The 17,454-nt window shown below is 44.8% G+C and overlaps 1 protein-coding gene across 1 annotated transcript in view; it reads left to right on the forward strand.

Moving 5' to 3' along the window:
• Positions 1–17,047, forward strand: part of LOC137537917 (5-hydroxytryptamine receptor 3A-like) — a 67,132-nt gene extending 50,085 nt beyond the window's left edge. The window contains exons 7-9 of the mRNA XM_068259846.1: positions 813–1,020; positions 13,640–13,852; positions 16,767–17,047. Coding sequence (XP_068115947.1) covers positions 813–1,020; positions 13,640–13,852; positions 16,767–17,047 — 702 coding nt within the window. The remainder of the gene's footprint in view (positions 1–812; positions 1,021–13,639; positions 13,853–16,766) is intronic.
• The last annotated feature ends 407 nt before the right edge of the window (positions 17,048–17,454 follow it).

Here is a 17,454-nt window from a genome sequence, read left to right on the forward strand (position 1 = left end):
CGTGTTGTCTTACTGTGCTTTGTAAAGCGCTGCGGAATATGTTGGCGCTATATAAATATATAATAATATTAATAATATGTTTTATCTTTCATTTTTATCAGTGACCACCGGCATCTCATTAATGAACATTGTTCACAGGGAACTGTGTTCCCATTTACTGATCAGGTTTCTATTGGGCGGCGACGAGTACCAGGGCCGTAGCTACCATAGGAAAAAATGGGCAATTGCCCCAGGGCCCCAGAGCCCCCAAGATGTCCCTCCCCATCTTAACTGTTGCTCCCCAGGGACTCTGCAGAGTCTGTTAAGTTGGGAGGTGATTGGGGGAGGGTCAGCAGCCAGCTCAGGGGCCCAGGAGGAAAATTTGGCTGCAACAAAAGGCTCTTTTTGGTCGGGGGGAGTCTGTTGGGGGGCGCCCAGGCTAATTTTGCCCTAGGGCCCAATTGTTACTTGAACCGGCCCAGACGAGTACATGGGCATGCGCGGCAAGTGATCGCGGCAAGTATGTATATCCACGCCCTTGGAACCATTAATAACACCAGCAGGGCATAGATATACTGCATCTGTTGTTGTAAATGGTTAAAGGTGAATGATTGCTGCTATAGCCGTTATCATTCATTAAAAGATGAAAAAAAAAAGTTTAAAAAGTTGTGACAGTGTCACACTAAACAATAAAGTATTTTTTTGGTCTCCATCTAGCCTTTTTTTTTTTTTACTTTTATAGTGGTACTGGGTCAGCATGAGCCAACTGGGTAGTACTATGAACACATTCACTGTTTTTGTCTAACATTTTTTCATTATTATTATTATTGCAGATACTCATAAAGAGAGCTCCCATAGTTTATGTCATAAACTTAATAATTCCAGCGTGTTTTTTGGTAATGTTGGATATTTTCAGTATGTTCATTGACCTGGAATCCGGGGAGAGACTCGGTTTTAAAGTGACAGTGGTTTTAGGATTCTCTGTGCTGTTACTGATCCTCAATACCATGCTCCCCAGTTCGGACAACCCACCTGTGTTAGGTAAGCCTACTTTTGTACCTGCCTTGTCTGATCATAACAAATCGGATTTACTTTCTCTTAACCAGCTATTATTAGCAGTGATATGAAATCATAAAATAATTCAGACTTTCCGAAAAAGTGTGTTCCTCAACGTTTGACTGGGTCATATATCATATGGTAGTAAAGTTTGCCAAAAAGGTTAGTGAATTAGGAGTTGTGCATTGGCAGTTACATGCACACAGGCACAGCATGAACTTTATTTATTATCTTATCATCTCTAACAAATTAGCCAATTTCAACAGCGCTGCTTTGATCATTTGAGTGCCACCATACGCCGTAATGAGAATTATGGCTATAGCGGCCAGTGCAGTTTCTAGGCTAAAATGCACCCAGGGCGAGGGTGTAAAAATTGCGCCCCCCCCCCCCCAAAGCAAGGTATGGGTGCCCACAGTGTAGGTTAGCCAGGTCTAGTTGCACTCAGTATAGATTCCCACAGAATAGGTACCCCAGTATAGGTAGCCAGCTATAGGTCCCCCCAGTATAGGTAGCCAGGCATAGGTGAGCCAGTATAGTTGCCTCCGGTATAGGTTAGCCAGATAGGTGCCTCCAGTATAGGTAGCCAGTATAGTTGCCCACAGTATAGGTTAGATAGGCAGGCGTCCCCGTTATAAGTTAGATAGTTAGGTGCCCCCAGTACAGGTTAGCTAGGTGGGAGCCTCTAATATAGGTAGCCGGAATAGTTGCCCCCCCCGCATAGGTTAGATAGGTAGATGCCCCCAGTATAGGTTAGTTAGGTAGGTGCCTTCAATATAGGTAGCCAGTATAGTTGTCACCTGTATAGACTAGCTAGGTAGGTAGGTGCCCCCAATACAGGTTAGATGAGTTAATGCTCCCACTATAGGTTAGATAGGAAGGTGCCCCCCAGTATAGGTTAGATAGGTAGCTGCCCCCCAGTATAGGATAGGTAGGTGCCCCCCCAGTATAGGTTAGATAGGTAGGTGCCCCCCAGTATATGTTAGATAGGTAGTTGCCCCCCAGTATAGGTTAGATTAGGTAGCTGCCCCCTCAGTATAGGTTAGATTAGGTAGCTGCCCCCCAGGTTAGATAGGTAGCTGCCCCCCAGTATAGGTTAGGTAGGTGCCCCCAGTATAGGTTAGATAGGTAGCTGCCCCCAGTATAGGTTAGATAGGTAGCTGCCCCCCAGTATAGGTTAGATAGGTAGCTGCCCCCCAGTATAGGTTAGATAGGTAGGTGCCCCCCAGTATAGGTTAGATAGGTAGGTGCCCCCCAGTATAGGTTAGATTAGGTAGCTGCCCCCTCAGTATAGGTTAGATTAGGTAGGTGCCTCCCAGTATAGGTTAGATTAGGTAGGTGCCCCCCAGTATAGGTTAGATTAGGTAGGTGCCCCCCAGTATAGGTTAGATAGGTAGGTGCCCCCCAGTATAGGTTAGATTAGGTAGGTGCCCCCCAGTATAGGTTAGATTAGGTAGGTGCCCCCCAGGATAGGTTAGATAGGTAGGTGCCCCCAGTATAGGTTAGATAGGTAGGTGCCCCCCAGTATAGGTTAGATAGGTAGGTGCCCCCCAGTATAGGTTAGATTAGGTAGCTGCCCCCTCAGTATAGGTTAGATTAGGTAGCTGCCCCCCAGTATAGGTTAGATTAGGTAGGTGCCCCCCAGTATAGGTTAGATTAGGTAGGTGCCCCCCAGTATAGGTTAGATTAGGTAGGTGCCCCCCAGTATAGGTTAGATTAGGTAGGTGCCCCCCAGTATAGGTTAGATTAGGTAGCTGCCCCCCAGTATAGGTTAGATTAGGTATCTGCCCCCCAGTATAGGTTAGATTAGGTAGGTGCCCCCCAGGATAGGTTAGATTAGGTAGGTGCCCCCCAGGATAGGTTAGATAGGTAGCTGCCCCAGTATAGGTTAGGTAGGTGCCCCCCATGATGGAGGGGGGAGCCGCAGCCGCGGGGAGGGCAGCCCGACCTCTCCCTCCCGCTGCTAAACAGGAAGCAGCGTGTGTGTGTATCAGCGTGTAGGCAGAGAGAGGAGACTGGCGGCGAGAGAGCAGCGCGTGGAGCCAGCGAGGTGAGTAGTTTTCTATAGCGCTTCCCTGCGCATAATAACTCTGCACTCCGAGTCCGTCCGAGGGGGGATCGCATGGAGGGCGGCCCGGGGAGAGGGAGGGAGAGGTCGGGCTGCGACTCCCCCCTCCATCACAGCGCCCCCCTCCTAGCAGCGCCCCGGGCGGCGGCACGCCCCGCACGGCCGTAGAAACGGCCATGATAGCGGCGTTCATTGACTAATTTGGGTGCTGGCGATAACCGGAGTTCAAATTAGAAAAAAAAACAAGGTAATTTGGTTGCTGGCAATAGCTGGTGCTCGAATTATGTGTTCCCCCAAGTTGTGATAACTCGGAGAGGGAATAGCCACCCAGGAGTTTGTCTGCAGCAGGGAGAGTCGTATTCCGCCTTCACCCTGAGCCAAAGTTTGTCTGTGGCTGTTTTAAATGTAAGCATCTCTAATAATGAGTGACAATATCTCTGAAAAAGCCATTATACATCATGACGAACATATTTTAGGAGGATGTTTTGTTTGTAGAGACTCAAAAAAAATAAGAAAAAAGGAGACAACAGAAACTGGGTGCTGCTGAGTCTAGCATTTACAGTGTACCCAAGTCGAAGCTTGGGTGCAAAAACAGATACTTACCTAAAGAGAGGGAAGCCTCTGGATCCTATTGAGGCTTCCCTTGGCATCCTTCGGTCCCCCGTCGACGAGCGCGGACCCGCAGAAGATTACCAACTAGTGCTTGTTGGCAATCACATCGGGGCTGCACTCCTCTTCTGTCACTAGTATCTGTTTTTGAACCTGATCTACGTCTCTTTAAAGGACAACCGAGGTGACATGTGACATGATGAGATAGACATGTGTATGTACAGTGCCTAGCACACAAATAACTATGCCGTGTTCCTTTTTTTCTTTCTCTGCCTGAAAGAGTTAAAAATCAGGTATGCAAGTGACAAATTCTATCCGTGTTGGGACCGCGTCGGACTGGGTCAGACTATAGCATAACCCTCACTAATAAGTAATTACTGCCATAAAATACTTTCCTGTCAGTAAATGGCTTCCTGGAGCTGGAAGGCGAAGAAAAGCGTCAATAATTCATCAATTTGAGCTCTAGCACACTTCAATGAAGGTGTCATTGAGCAGAGACAATGAACTTGGATTTACATATAAAATAAAATGGTGGTACATCTAAAAAAGTCATTTTTAGGAGAAGGAGGATAGATACAATTGTTTTTCTCATCAGCTTATTTTCACCTCGGATGTCCTTTAAGCAATTTAATATAAACAACCAGCAGCAAACTCTTTTGGTTTTTAGTTATTGTCTTAGCAGTCAGTGGGATATTTAGGCTTGGTTTATATTGTCACTTAAAACGTTCGTTTACCAGATCAGAAGGCACAGTATTCGTTCAGACATGGCCGATGTGAACAGATCCATTACTTCACTTCTGATGGGCGGGATGCAGGATTGGGTGGTACACGATATTTTCAGACGATGGAGACATGACAGAACCAATGAAAGCCTATGAGAACGGACAGTGTCTTTTCGCACTAGGCTAGAATCAAAAAAATGGAAGAATTTCATGACCAAAAACCTATAGAGGTATATCGTTAATAGTGCTTCACCACACCAATAATCAGGTTCATAAAGTAAAAGGATATGTAGATATAAAATATGCCAGGATACCATTTGTCAATTATAGAAAAAGTATTTTTTTTACTGTATTATTTTTTAATTTTCAAGATGCAAAAATGCACAAAAATGACAATCTTCAGTGTTAATAAACATATTGTAATGCTTGGGGGTTATACTTTGACCACCCAGAGCAACAAGGCTGGTAGCTAAATAATGGAAGAGGCTACACAGGCTGCCCAGAGCAACTGCAGCTCTGGGCTTCCGATATCGCTACAAATAAAACACAATGGCAGCGCAGTGCGATGTTGCGCTGCCTTAGCGATAGAAAGCATTCAGACAGATACAAGACAGGACTATACATTGGAGCGTAACTAGTAGCAACTGCAGCTCACAGTCACGTCCACAGAAGCAGAGCAAGTAGGCTAACAACAGTCACCAGCAAGCATCCACCCAGGCAAGGCTACATGATGGAACGTAACTAATATCAACCGCAGCCTATAGTTACGTTCCCAGAAACTAGAGTAGCAGGAATACTACAGTCACCAACGTGGTGATGGCAGAATCCAAGCTATCTGGATAATGGACTTCACTGACCCACCGCGGATGCAGCGAACATTCATCAAGCATGGAACTTGGCAATACACAATAATACAGAAAAATAACAAACGGCTCAACTAACGGATAAATATATATTAGCAAGTTGGTTATATATTTATCAAGAAACTAGCTAAAGCACAAGTAATAAGGTCGCATTGAACTACAAAAACACAACTATACAGAGTAACAAGGTGCCCAGCAGACCAGCATACTGACCGCTATGATGGGCAGGATCTAAAATGGAAGGCAGACTTTTAAGCCGGCATCAGCCAATGGATGCAAGTATGCAAATTTCCACACAGCTGAATGGTAATTACTCAACCCCAAGCTGGCTTGATTACCATTTGCTAGCTGGCTGTGAATGCAAAGGACTCCCATAAGAAATACATGCAGTGTTATGTAACAACATGCATGCAGGAAATGCAGGGCTATCTGGCCGCAGCTCAGCTGCAAAAAGCAATCGGTGGAATGATGACAGCATCCTGAGCTGCCCAGAACTGCAGAGCGATTGCAAATGACAATCAGACTTATTGTGAATGCACAACTCAATGCAAGCAGATAAGCCAGAACTGTCCGTTTGCAGCTCCACTGCAATGGACAGGATACGCTACAGGAGGGATCCTTACACATATCCATTTAATGTCGACAATAAATAAATAGGCTCAGTAAAGGATACCCGAGGTGGCATGTGACATGATGAGACAGACATGTGTATGTTCAGTGCCTAGCACACAAATAACTATACTCTGTTCCTTTTCTTCTTTCTCTGCTTGAAAGAGTTAAGCATCAGATATGTAAGTGGCAGCTCCTGTCTGGGTCGGGATTGGGTCAGACTACAGTGTGACCCTTACTGATGAGAAATTACAACTATAAAACACTTTCCTAGCAGAAAATGGCGTCTGAGAGCAGGAAAGAGACACAAAGGGTCAATAGTTCATAGATTTTAGCTCTGGCATACTTTAATTAATGCGTCATTGAGCAAAAACAATTAAACAGTCAAAACTTAAAAAGTAGATTTAATATATAAAACTGTGGAATATCTTAAAAAGTCATTTTTTTAGGAGAAGGAGGATAGATACAACTGTTTATTTCATTAGTTTATTTTCACCTTGGGTGTCCTTTAAAGTTTGAATTGAAAAGGGCTGTATTTCCTTTTAGGCGACAACGCCATCTTTTTTCTGAGACTAATGACTGTTCTTCGGGTAAATAGCATCTGGACTAAATGAAGCTAGGACAAGACCACCTCTTATGTTGCCAACAAACAAAACCTGCTACAAAGCAAGGTAACCAGGTTACCGCTTGCGTTCTGGTTACATGCTATGTAGCAGGTCCGTTTGTTGGCACCTTAAAGTGACACTGAAGTGAAAAAAACCTTATGACATAATGAATTGTATGTTTAGTACCGATAATTAATAGAACATTAGCAGCAAAAAAAAAAAATATATCGTCATTTTTATTTTCAGATACCGTATATTCCGGCGTATAAGACGACTGGGCGTATAAGACGACCCCCCAACTTTTCCAGTTAAAATATAGAGTTTGGGATATACTCGCTGTATAAGATTACCCCTCTTTCAACACACACCAAATAAAAAAAAAAAAACATCATATGCTGGTGCTGTGTATGAACAGATACTGGTGTTATACTGTTTGTGGTACCCAGTATATGACAGTATACAGGGGATTGACTGGTTGGATTGGTCAACTCTCCCTCTCCCCAAGTGGATTGGTCAGCTCTCCCTATCTACCTGTTTATCAGAGTGGTATGAAAGAATAGATTGCGCTGTGCCCATAAAACACGCCTCTTCCTCCCTTCTGGCCCGCCTTGTATCCTGTTTACCTCCTTCTCTGCCTCTCAGATCTCGCACATGTGCGCCTGCGCCGCTTCACTACAGTCATCAGCAGGGAGATCTGAGAGTCGGTGACAGGATAGGGCGTGTCACCCGGCATCAATGATACCTGGCGTATAAGACGACCCCTGACATTTCAGAAGATTTTCAAGGGTTAAAAAGTAGTCTTATACGCCAGAATATACAGTACATAGCTTTTTTTAAACATTGCATAATTCTGTCATATTTGCAATTAAAAGCCACACGCTGTATTCTAAACTATAAGACAAGCAGAGTTAATGACCCTTTGAACTTCACTGCAGTAAAATGTTAACTAAATCTGTCTCTGACTGTTTCTTTGATGTAGACGTGCTCCAGAAAACAGCACTGTACCCGATCCAAGTTTGGTTGGAGAGCTCATAGAAGCTCTTTTGCGTAGATAACAGCTAAAGTTTCTTAACTTTTCCTGTACTGAAAACAATATTAGAATAATTTATTTGCTACTAATGCTCTTTTTCTTAGCTGTACTACACATACAATTCATTATATCATACGTTTATTTCACTTCAGAAACCCTTTAAGAAGTGGTCTTGTTTTACCGACATTTAGTCCAAATGGTATTTGTTACTATTGTACTCTATAATGTACACTGTATTTATAAGGCCAAGAGGCATTGGAGAAACCTGAGCAGCGTGTGGGATGAATGCGTAATGTCACCAGTGTCCCTGGCTGCGATGGAAATGCAACAGACATAGGGCTCGATTCACAAAGCGGTGCTAACCCAGTTAGCACAACTAAAAGACTTTAGGAGTGATAACCATTGCACCACGCTGGTCAAAAGCAAGTTTAGGCGTGAGAAGTTTAGGCGTGAGAAGTTTAGGCGTGAGAAGTTTAGATAAGTTTAGATCGCGCGCAAGTCCCGCACGCAAAGCAGCGCCATTAAACTCTATGCGAAGTGCACCAGACTTTGCTAGCGCAAAACTTTTGATCAGCTGTGCAATGCGGTGCTAACCCAGTTGGTGCTATAGTTTATCACGCCTAAACTCATCACGCCTAAACTCATCACGTCTAAACTTATCACACCTAAACTTATCACGCCTAGGGCTTGATTCACTAAAGAGTGCTAACTGTTAGCACGGCCGTTTTCGTGCGAATTTTCGCATTGCGCGATAGCGAATTTTCGCGCAAAACGATAACGTTTTTGCACGCAATGCGAAAATTTGCGCGAAAACGGCTGTGTTAACAGTTAGCACTCTTTAGTGAATCAAGCCCTAGGCGTGATAAGTTTAGGTGTGATAAGTTTAGGTGTGATAAGTTTAGGCATAAAAACGTTATCGTTTTGCGCGACAATTCGCAATCGCGCGCAATGCGAAAATTCACGCGAAAACTAACGTGCTAACAGTTAGCACTCTTTTGTGGATCAAGCCCCTAAACTGAGTTTAGGCGTGATAAAGGGCTTTTCACCGGCGTGCTAACTGTTAGCACCGCTTTGTGAATCAAACCTCCCTGGCGGTTTATTTATTTTGCCAGGGAGGCTGCAATGTGGTTTTTTTTTAATTAAAAAAAAAATATTTCATGCAGCCAACTGAAAGTTGGCTGCATGAAAGCCCACTAGAGGGCGCTCCAGAAGCGTACTTTCGATCGCCTCCGGCAATCGAAAGTAACAAGATAGGCCGCAATGAGCGGCCTATCTTGTTTCGCTTTCCTCGTCGCCATGGCGACGAGCGGAGTGACGTCATGGACGTCAGTCGACGTCCTGACGTCAGAGCCGCCCGATCCAGCCCCTAGCGCCGGCCGGAACTGTTTGTTCCGGCTGCGCTGGGCTCGGGCGGCTGGGGGGACCCTCTTTCGCCGCTGCACGCGGCGGATCGCCGCGGAGCGGCGGCGATCGGGCAGCACACGCGGCTGGCAAAGTGCCGGCTGCGTGTGCTGCTTTTTTCAGAATGGAATTCGGCCCAGCAGGGCCTGAGCGGCGACCTCCGGCGGCATACCCCGAGCTCAGCTCGGGATTACCGCCAAGGAGGTTAAGGGGCCCTGGGGCCCCAGGGCAAACTTAATCTGTGGGGCCCTCCTTCCCCCCACAGTTTCCTCCTGACCACTAATAATAATAATTTGCCTCACCAGGATTGCACTTTTATTTAGCTTTCCTGTATGACAAGAAGACACCCAGCACTAGGGGAAGAGGGAAACAAGGGTGAATGAGGGAGGGCTGGTGCACACCAAGAGGGCTTCTGAGCATTTTTCAAATCGACAGTGATTTGAAAAGCGCTTGGCTAATGTTACCCTATGACGGTGTTCTCACAGCAGGCAGCAGCATTGTGATTTTTTCAAAACTACAAACACACAGCATATAGCATGTTTTTGAGCGATTCATTCAAAAATCGCTCTGAAAAAAAAATCGCTTCACAAAATCACACTCACAAATTGCTAGCGATTGCTATTGTGATTTTGGCATGCACTAGCCCAGAGAGAAGAGGAGTGGAGAGAAATTGAGAATAGCCTGAGATGGAGCAGAGAGCTTATCTGTATTGCAGTCCCACATCACACAGAGGCTATTTGCCTGTAATATGACTCCTGTCCCTGCCAGTCTCTCGCACAAGTCAGAAAGCAGCCCTCCTGGAGTCTAGGGACTGTCAAAAACTTTTCAACTTGTTTAACACCTTATCCACAAATGCAGTAATTATAACAATGGGGAGAGACCAGACAGATATTTTCCCACAGACCCTCCAGGCAAGCTCTGCATCATGCTGTGTATATTTACCAGCTTGCCTGCCCTGGAATTGCACTTTTATCTGCTAGCCTAGTGTTTCACATTGCCTTACAACAACAAACCTGATTACACCAGGCACTGGACCGGCCCTAAATCACTGAATAAAAGGCCGCCTGGGGGGAGATTGCCCCCCTTCCTCCAGCACTAGAGAAAGGGGGAAAACAAGGGTGAATGAGGGAGAGATGAGGAGTGGAGAGCTTGAGATAGGGCTGGTGCACACCAGAACGGTTCTGAGGTGTTTTTTAAAACGCTTGCAGGGGGGAAACCGCTTGGCTAATGAAAGTGAATGGGATGGTGCACACCAGAGCGGCTCGTTTTTTCCACAAATGCAAACTCGGGGTCTGCAGCATTATTGAGATTTCTGAGGCGTTTCTGCCTCAATATAAAGTATAGGAAAGTGGAAAACCACTCTGAAAAACGCTAGATCAGAGCGGTTTTCGAGGTGTTTTTGTTACAGAAGCTGTTCAGTAACAGCTTTACTGGAACAATATATGAAATCTGCTACACAAAAACGCTCCAAAAACCGCTAGGCATGTTTAGAAAACCTCTCTAAACATGCCTAGAATCGCTTTGAAATCTGCTTCAAAAACCTCTAGCATTTTGCAGATCTGCTAGAGGTTTTTGGTGTGCATTATCAGGGCCATAGAGCAGAGAGCATATCTGTATTGCAATCCCACATCACACAGAGGCTACTTGCCTGTAATGTGTCTCCTGTCCCTGCCAGTCTCTCACACAGGTCAGAAAGCAGCCCTCCTGAAGTCTAGGGACTGTTAAAAACTTTTCAACCTGTGAAATTCCTTATGTAGCTGTCCACATCAGTTTTTACAATAGTGAAAGAGCTGAGTTTTTCCCACAGACCCTGCAGGAGGCAAGCCTCTGTACAGTTACCAGCTTGCCAGCTGCTTCAGCGATTTTAGGGAATTCTTTTTAAAGGTACAGGACGTATTCCAGACATCCAGCTAGCCAGTGATGTCTCCCACCCATTCACCTTTTCTTGCACACAGTCACAGCATGTCTCTATCCAGGGCCGGCTGTTGCTATGAGCGACCTGTGCGGTCGCTCAGGGCGCCATGCTCTCAAGGGCACATGCGCCCTGTCGCCTCTTGCCGCCCCTCGCCGCCCCGCTGTCTCCCTGTGTCCTCTCCGTCTATATTTAGAGCAGGACTACAAGAAAATGGCCGCTGATGTCCACAAATGCAGACAAACGGCGGCCATTTTCTTGTAGCCTGCTCTAACTACAGATGGAGCGGAGGCGGGGAGAGAAGAGTGACGTCAGCGCTGGAGCTGGATGTCAGGTGAGTCAGTGTCTGCCCGGCCTGCTGCCACATTAAGGGCGGGGGTTGCCTGGGGCAAACTACCTACACTGGAGGCATACTACCTACACTGGTGGCAAACTACCTACACTGGGAGCAAACTACCTACACTGGTGGCAAACTACCTACACTGGGGGCAAACTAACTACACTGGGGGCATACTACCTACACTGGGGGGCAAACTACCTACACTGGGGGCATACTGGGGGCAAACTACCTACACTGGGGGCATACTACCTACACTGGGGGCATACTGGGGCAAACTACCTACACTGGGGGCATGCTACCTACACTGGGGGCATACTACCTACACTGGGGGCATACTGGGGCATACTACCTACACTGGGAGCATACTACCTACACTGGGGGCATACTGGGACATACTACCTACACTGGGGGCATACTACCTACACTGGGGGCATACTGGGGCAAACTAACTACACTGGGGGCATACTAACTACACTGGGGGCATACTGGGGCATACTACCTACACTGGGGGCATACTACCTACACTGGGGGCATACTGGGGCAAGCTACCTACACTGGGGGCATACTAACTACACTGGGGGCAACCATGCTACTACACTGGGGGAAACTGTACTAGCTACACTGAGGGCAGCTATGCTACCTATATGGGGCAACTATACTACCTACACTGGGGGCAACTATGCTACCTATATGGGGACAACTATGCTACTTATGGGGGGGGGGGGCAACAAAATCCGGTTTTGCTCAGGGCGCTGTGAAACCTAAGGCCGGCCCTGTCTCTATCCTTCAGCTCCCTCTCCCAGGAGATCAGAGGACATCTGCAGGCTGAAAGATAAGATGCAATGCACAGTGAGTTAGACTCACTGAGATGTGTCCGTGTTCCTGGCTGCTTCCAGCCTTGTCAGCACACACAGACACAGCATGTCTCCCTCCCTCAACCCCCCTCTCCCAGTGCAGTGAGTAACACAGACTCACTGAGATGTGTCCATGCTTTAGGCTGCTTCTGCTTCACAGTTTGCCCCCCTGCTTGTACACACAGACACTATCACTATACCTCACAAATCAGCAGCCGCTGAATGCCTGGGGGTGGGCAGCGGAACTTCCTGAAGTGTGCTGGTAGGCGGGGCAGCCTGCATACACTTGGCTCGAACTTTCAAGCTTCTTTAGTAAAAACAAACAAACAGCAGCGGGGAAACCAACTCTGTCAGCAGGGGGCCTTTGAAGTGGTGGGGGCCCTAGGGCAAATGCCTAGTCTGCCTGAATGGTAGCGCCGGCCCTGAGTGTATCCACTCCGTATACACTGAGAAAGAACCTGTAAACTGATCCTGAGTGGAGAAATCAGTTTTACGACTATTAATTATAATGGCAAAAAAAGACACTTTAGTTGCGTTTATACACAACTAGCTGGTGGCATGTGCTACGCTGCATGGGGCAGGAGTGGGTGCACCACCCTTATGGAGCGCACGCCATCTCACCATCCAATTAGCGCCACACCCAATCACAGCCGGACAGGGAAGGAGGTGGTGTGTGTGGGGCAAATGGGCACAGCACCACGGCCAATCACAGCAAGGCGGAGCAGGCCTAAAAAATATTATTTTAAATAAAAATGTGACTTGTATGGTATGTGTATAGCATATAGGGCTATGGAGGCTGCCATATTGAGTTCCTTTTAAGCAATACCAGATGCCTGTCTGTCCTGCTGATCCTCTGCCTCTAATATTTATTCATTTATAAAGCGCCAACATATTACGTAGTGATGTACATTAGTTAAGGTTACAGACATTATTTAGGGTGACATACAGCAATAAGACAAAACAGGAATACATGAAAACCAGATCAAGCAGCACAGTATGAGTACAAGGTAATGCTGCTTAGTCAGTCACTGGGTGGGAGCATATGGATTAGGCAAGTTAAGTTCACTCAGATTCATAGGATGGGTGTACAGTAAGGAGCCGGCTGTACAGAGCCGCCATCAGGATCAGGTAAAAACTGTCAGTTTTCTATTTGTTCCTATGTAGCTGCAAAACCTTCTGTTTCCATTACGCTGAGCGAAACGGACCGGAAAATTGGGTCCTGCCACATTTGCCAGGTTCCATTGGCAAACGCAGATGTGAACCCAGGCCTAATGGAGGTGCATCAACAGGTTGGAGAAATAAGAAAGAGGACCCTGCCTGAAGGCTTACAATCTTTCAGCCATAGACCCTGAACAAGCACATGGTGTTTCTGACATAATTGTCAGATCTGATAAGATTAGCTGCATGCTTGTTTCTGGTGTTATCCAGACACTAATGCAGCCAAATAGATCAACTGGGCTGCCAGGCAACTGATATTGTTTAACAGAAAATAAATATGGCAGCCTTCATTTCTTCTCACCTCAGTCGCCCTTTAACAAAGAAACTGAATTAAGCATTTAGTTATGATTTAATTCTTTGATTTTTTTTCATGCAGGTATCTTCTGCTGTGTGTGTCTGGCGGTCATGGTGATCAGTATGATTGGTTCCATTTTTTCTTTATACATGTTAATGTTGTCAGAAACTCGGCCAGATGTGCCTCGATGGATAAGAATCTGGATAATGAAATATCTTGCACGCATTCTTTTCTTCAATCCGAAGTCCCAAAAACAGGAGATCACTGTGACCACTATTAACTTCGGAACAAAAAGTAAGCATACAAGACTAGCTGCATATAATTAATAGCAGCTAGGCCATGCATGCACAACCTGATAACTAATCAAATAATGGCAAGTAATTTGCATCACAGCAGTGTACAGACTTCAGGTAACTGATGCAAACTAGTTAATTTTGTACCCCACACCAGATATAGGGGGTATTTACAAAAATATAGTAGGGTGTAAAGAGATTCAGTAAACAAACAGGCGTTGGCATGGGACAGTTCATTTACTATTTATCTGGAGAACAGTGGAGAGCACTGGACAATATAAGTCATCCCATAAAGCTGGACTGATAATTTTACAAATCATCTTAAAGGATACCCAATGTTACATGTGACATGATGAGATACACATGTGTATGTACAGACTGTGCCGAGCACACAAATAACTATGCTGTGTTTCTTTTTTATTTTTTCTGCCTGAAAGAGTTAAACATTAGGTATGCAAGTGGCAGTTCATGTCTGAGTCAGGACTTGGTCAGACTACAGTGTGACCATCACTGATAAGAAATTACAACTATAAAACAATTTCCTAGCAGAACATAGCTTCTGAGAGCAGGAAAGAGATAAAAAGGATCAATAGTTGATAGTTGTTTTTTTTTTAGCTCTGGCATACTTCAATGAATGTGTCATTGAGCAAAAACAATAACAGTAAAAACTTAAAAAGTACATTTAAATATAAAATAAAACTGTGGAATATCTTAAAAGGTCAACTTTAGGAGAAGGAGGATAGATACAATTGTTTATTTCATTTCTTTATTTTCACCTCGGGTGTTCTTTAAGTCAGAATTGAAAATTACAGAAAAAACGGGTTTGTGCCGCAAGTGCAACACTGCCTTGCCCGTGATACCAGCTAAAACAGTATTTTTTTCTAAGCAAAGTTAGGCCCCTTTCAGATGGGCGGCTGAACTGCGCGTTTGCCGAGCCGTTCAGCCTCTCGTCTGCAGCCCACCAGTGCAATTCGGGTGCAAATTAAGTGCATCAAGCGTTGACAACCGGTAGTGTTACTGGGCGGCGGAGATATGCGACATGCCGAGTCTGAGCAAGGCTGCGGCAGCACTCAGATCTCACTCCATAGAGGGGCCGCTTGTACAGCGTGGTGTGTCCCAGCTTATTGGTAACCTCTGAAAGACTGACTCTTGCTAGTGCACTGTAGCATGTATGCAGTGGCGTAGTAATAGGGTGTAGAGAGGTTGCGACTGTGACGGGGACCTCAACCACAGTATTAACTCTATAGTGGTCCCGTGCTGGTAACATTCGCTTCTACCAATGCTTTACATACTGTAGTATTAATCATTAACAAATTGTTTCCCATCCCCTACTTGCACCTTTGACACTGTGGTTGTCCTTGGCAGGTTTTGGTGCGCCGTATCAATTGTTATGTAAAGAGTGCTTGGGGGGGACAATGCAAAACTTACACTGGGGCCCAGAGCCATTATATATATATCCAATCTATAATAAATATAACTCCACTTGTAGAGTATATGATCTCTTCACAAAGTCTTCATCAAAGGGTCTTAAACGTCTCTATGTAGCTTAAATGGCAGCAACAATATTCTGCTTCTACATTCTGTGCAGAAGATGAGCTTTCTTTCTTTTCCTTTATTTTTTTACAGCATTTCATCACTCCATACAGATATTTGGTGGTCAATTCTTTTTCAACCAGGCACAGGGCTGGTGCAAACCAAGAGCACTTCTGAGCGCTTTTAAAAACGCTAGCTTTGAAAAGCGATTGGCTAATGTATTTGAATGGGATGCGATTTTCACCCAAATGCAAACGCGGGTCCTGCAGCATTTCTGCGCTTTTCTGAGGTGATTCAGCCTCAATGTTAAGTATAGGAGAGTGGCAAATCACTCTGAAAATCGCTAGATCAGAGCGATTTTCCAAGCGTTTTTGTTACAGTAGAGCTGGAACTGAACAGCTTCTGTAACAAAAAAATAAAAACCGCTACACAAAAAGGCATGATTAGAAAATCGCTAGGCACATGCCTGGAATCGCTCTGAAAAATCACTTCGCTTTTTGGCGTGCAGTGGCCCTGAGTGAGCTAGTTTACAGCTTCCCTTGAGTTTCAGGGGTAACATTATCTAGTAACTCATGATCTATGATATCATCAATGATCCCCAGTGTCTTCTATCCTGTCCTACGGCTACTCCTCTATTACTGATTCAAACTGTCTGGTCTCCCTTTTCACTCTTCTGGTGTTGATCACTGCGTAATACTTCATCTCACACCACTGCCTTAAAGGGAACCTAAACTGAGAAGGATATGGATTTTTCCTTTTAAAATAACACCAGTTGCCTGATTCTGCTGCTGATCCTGTGTCTAATACTTTTAGCCACACCCCCTCAACACGCATGCAGCTCTGGTGCTCTGACTGAAGTCAGACTGGATTAGCTGCATACTTGTTTCAGGTGTGTGTCAACCTCTACTGCAGCTAAAGATCAGCAAGATGGACAAGCAACTGGTATTGTTTAAAAGGAAACATCCATAGCCTTCTCAGTTAATGTTCTCAATCTTTGTGTATCCCTACACATGACTCACATATAAGCCGACCCCTCACCACCTACCACACACACTTGTGCAACACTTTTTTTTTGTCCCAAATATTTGGCTTATATGCGAGTATATATGGTATATCCAGGCGATTTGAAGAAGGTTTCAGAACAAAAGCCCAGGGAAAACCAAGAGCCCAATATTGTGTAGAAGCAAGGTTACATTCTGGAGGTGGCAAGTAAACAATATGAAAGGGAACTTAAAACCTAGGTTTTCAGGTAGCAACCACCACTTGCACATGTCAGGAATGCCCATCCTCACTCAGGTATGCAGGACCTCTCCAGCCGCAGTTGCAGTGCTAAAAAAACAAAACAAAAAAACAGCTTTATTTACACACATCTTTTTTTACAGGTGCTACTGATTATAAGAAGACTGAAAAGGGTGTGGATATTGCGAGAAAACAGGAAACACACGAAGGCATAAAAGTTCCTGTGGAGGTTAAACTATTAAAGAAATTGTTGGCTGAAGTTCTACAAATACACCAAGAATTGATTGTTGCCAGGGATCGGGATGATGTTAAGTCAGGCTGGACTTTTGCAGCACGGGTGGTGGACCGCCTTGTCCTAATTATCTATCTACTCATTGTGATAATAATGATGGCAGTTGTAATCAAAAGCTGGGCAGGAGCATAATTCTTTCTGAAAAGTACAGTAAAGAACTAAACTTTCATAACTTGTGAAGCTGTTTTAAGATTGACAAGTAAAAACTCGAAAAATTAGAATATCATGCATAAAGTCCATTTATGCCAGTAATTCAACTTAAAAAGTGAAACTAATACAGGTCCTTCTCAAAAAATTAAAATATTGTGATAAAGTTCATTATTTTCTGTAATGTATTGATAAACATTAGACTTTCATATATTTAAGATTCATTACACACAACCTAAGTAGTTCAGGCCTTTTATTGTTTTAATATTGATGATTTTGGCATACAAACAGCTCATGAAAACCCCAAATTCCTATCTAAAAAAATTAGCATATCATGAAAAGGTTCTCTAAACGAGCTATTAACCTAATCATCTGAATCAACAACACCTGCA

The sequence above is a fragment of the Hyperolius riggenbachi genome, chromosome 11, assembly GCF_040937935.1.
Source record: "Hyperolius riggenbachi isolate aHypRig1 chromosome 11, aHypRig1.pri, whole genome shotgun sequence".
Classification (NCBI taxonomy): Eukaryota; Metazoa; Chordata; class Amphibia; order Anura; family Hyperoliidae; genus Hyperolius; species Hyperolius riggenbachi.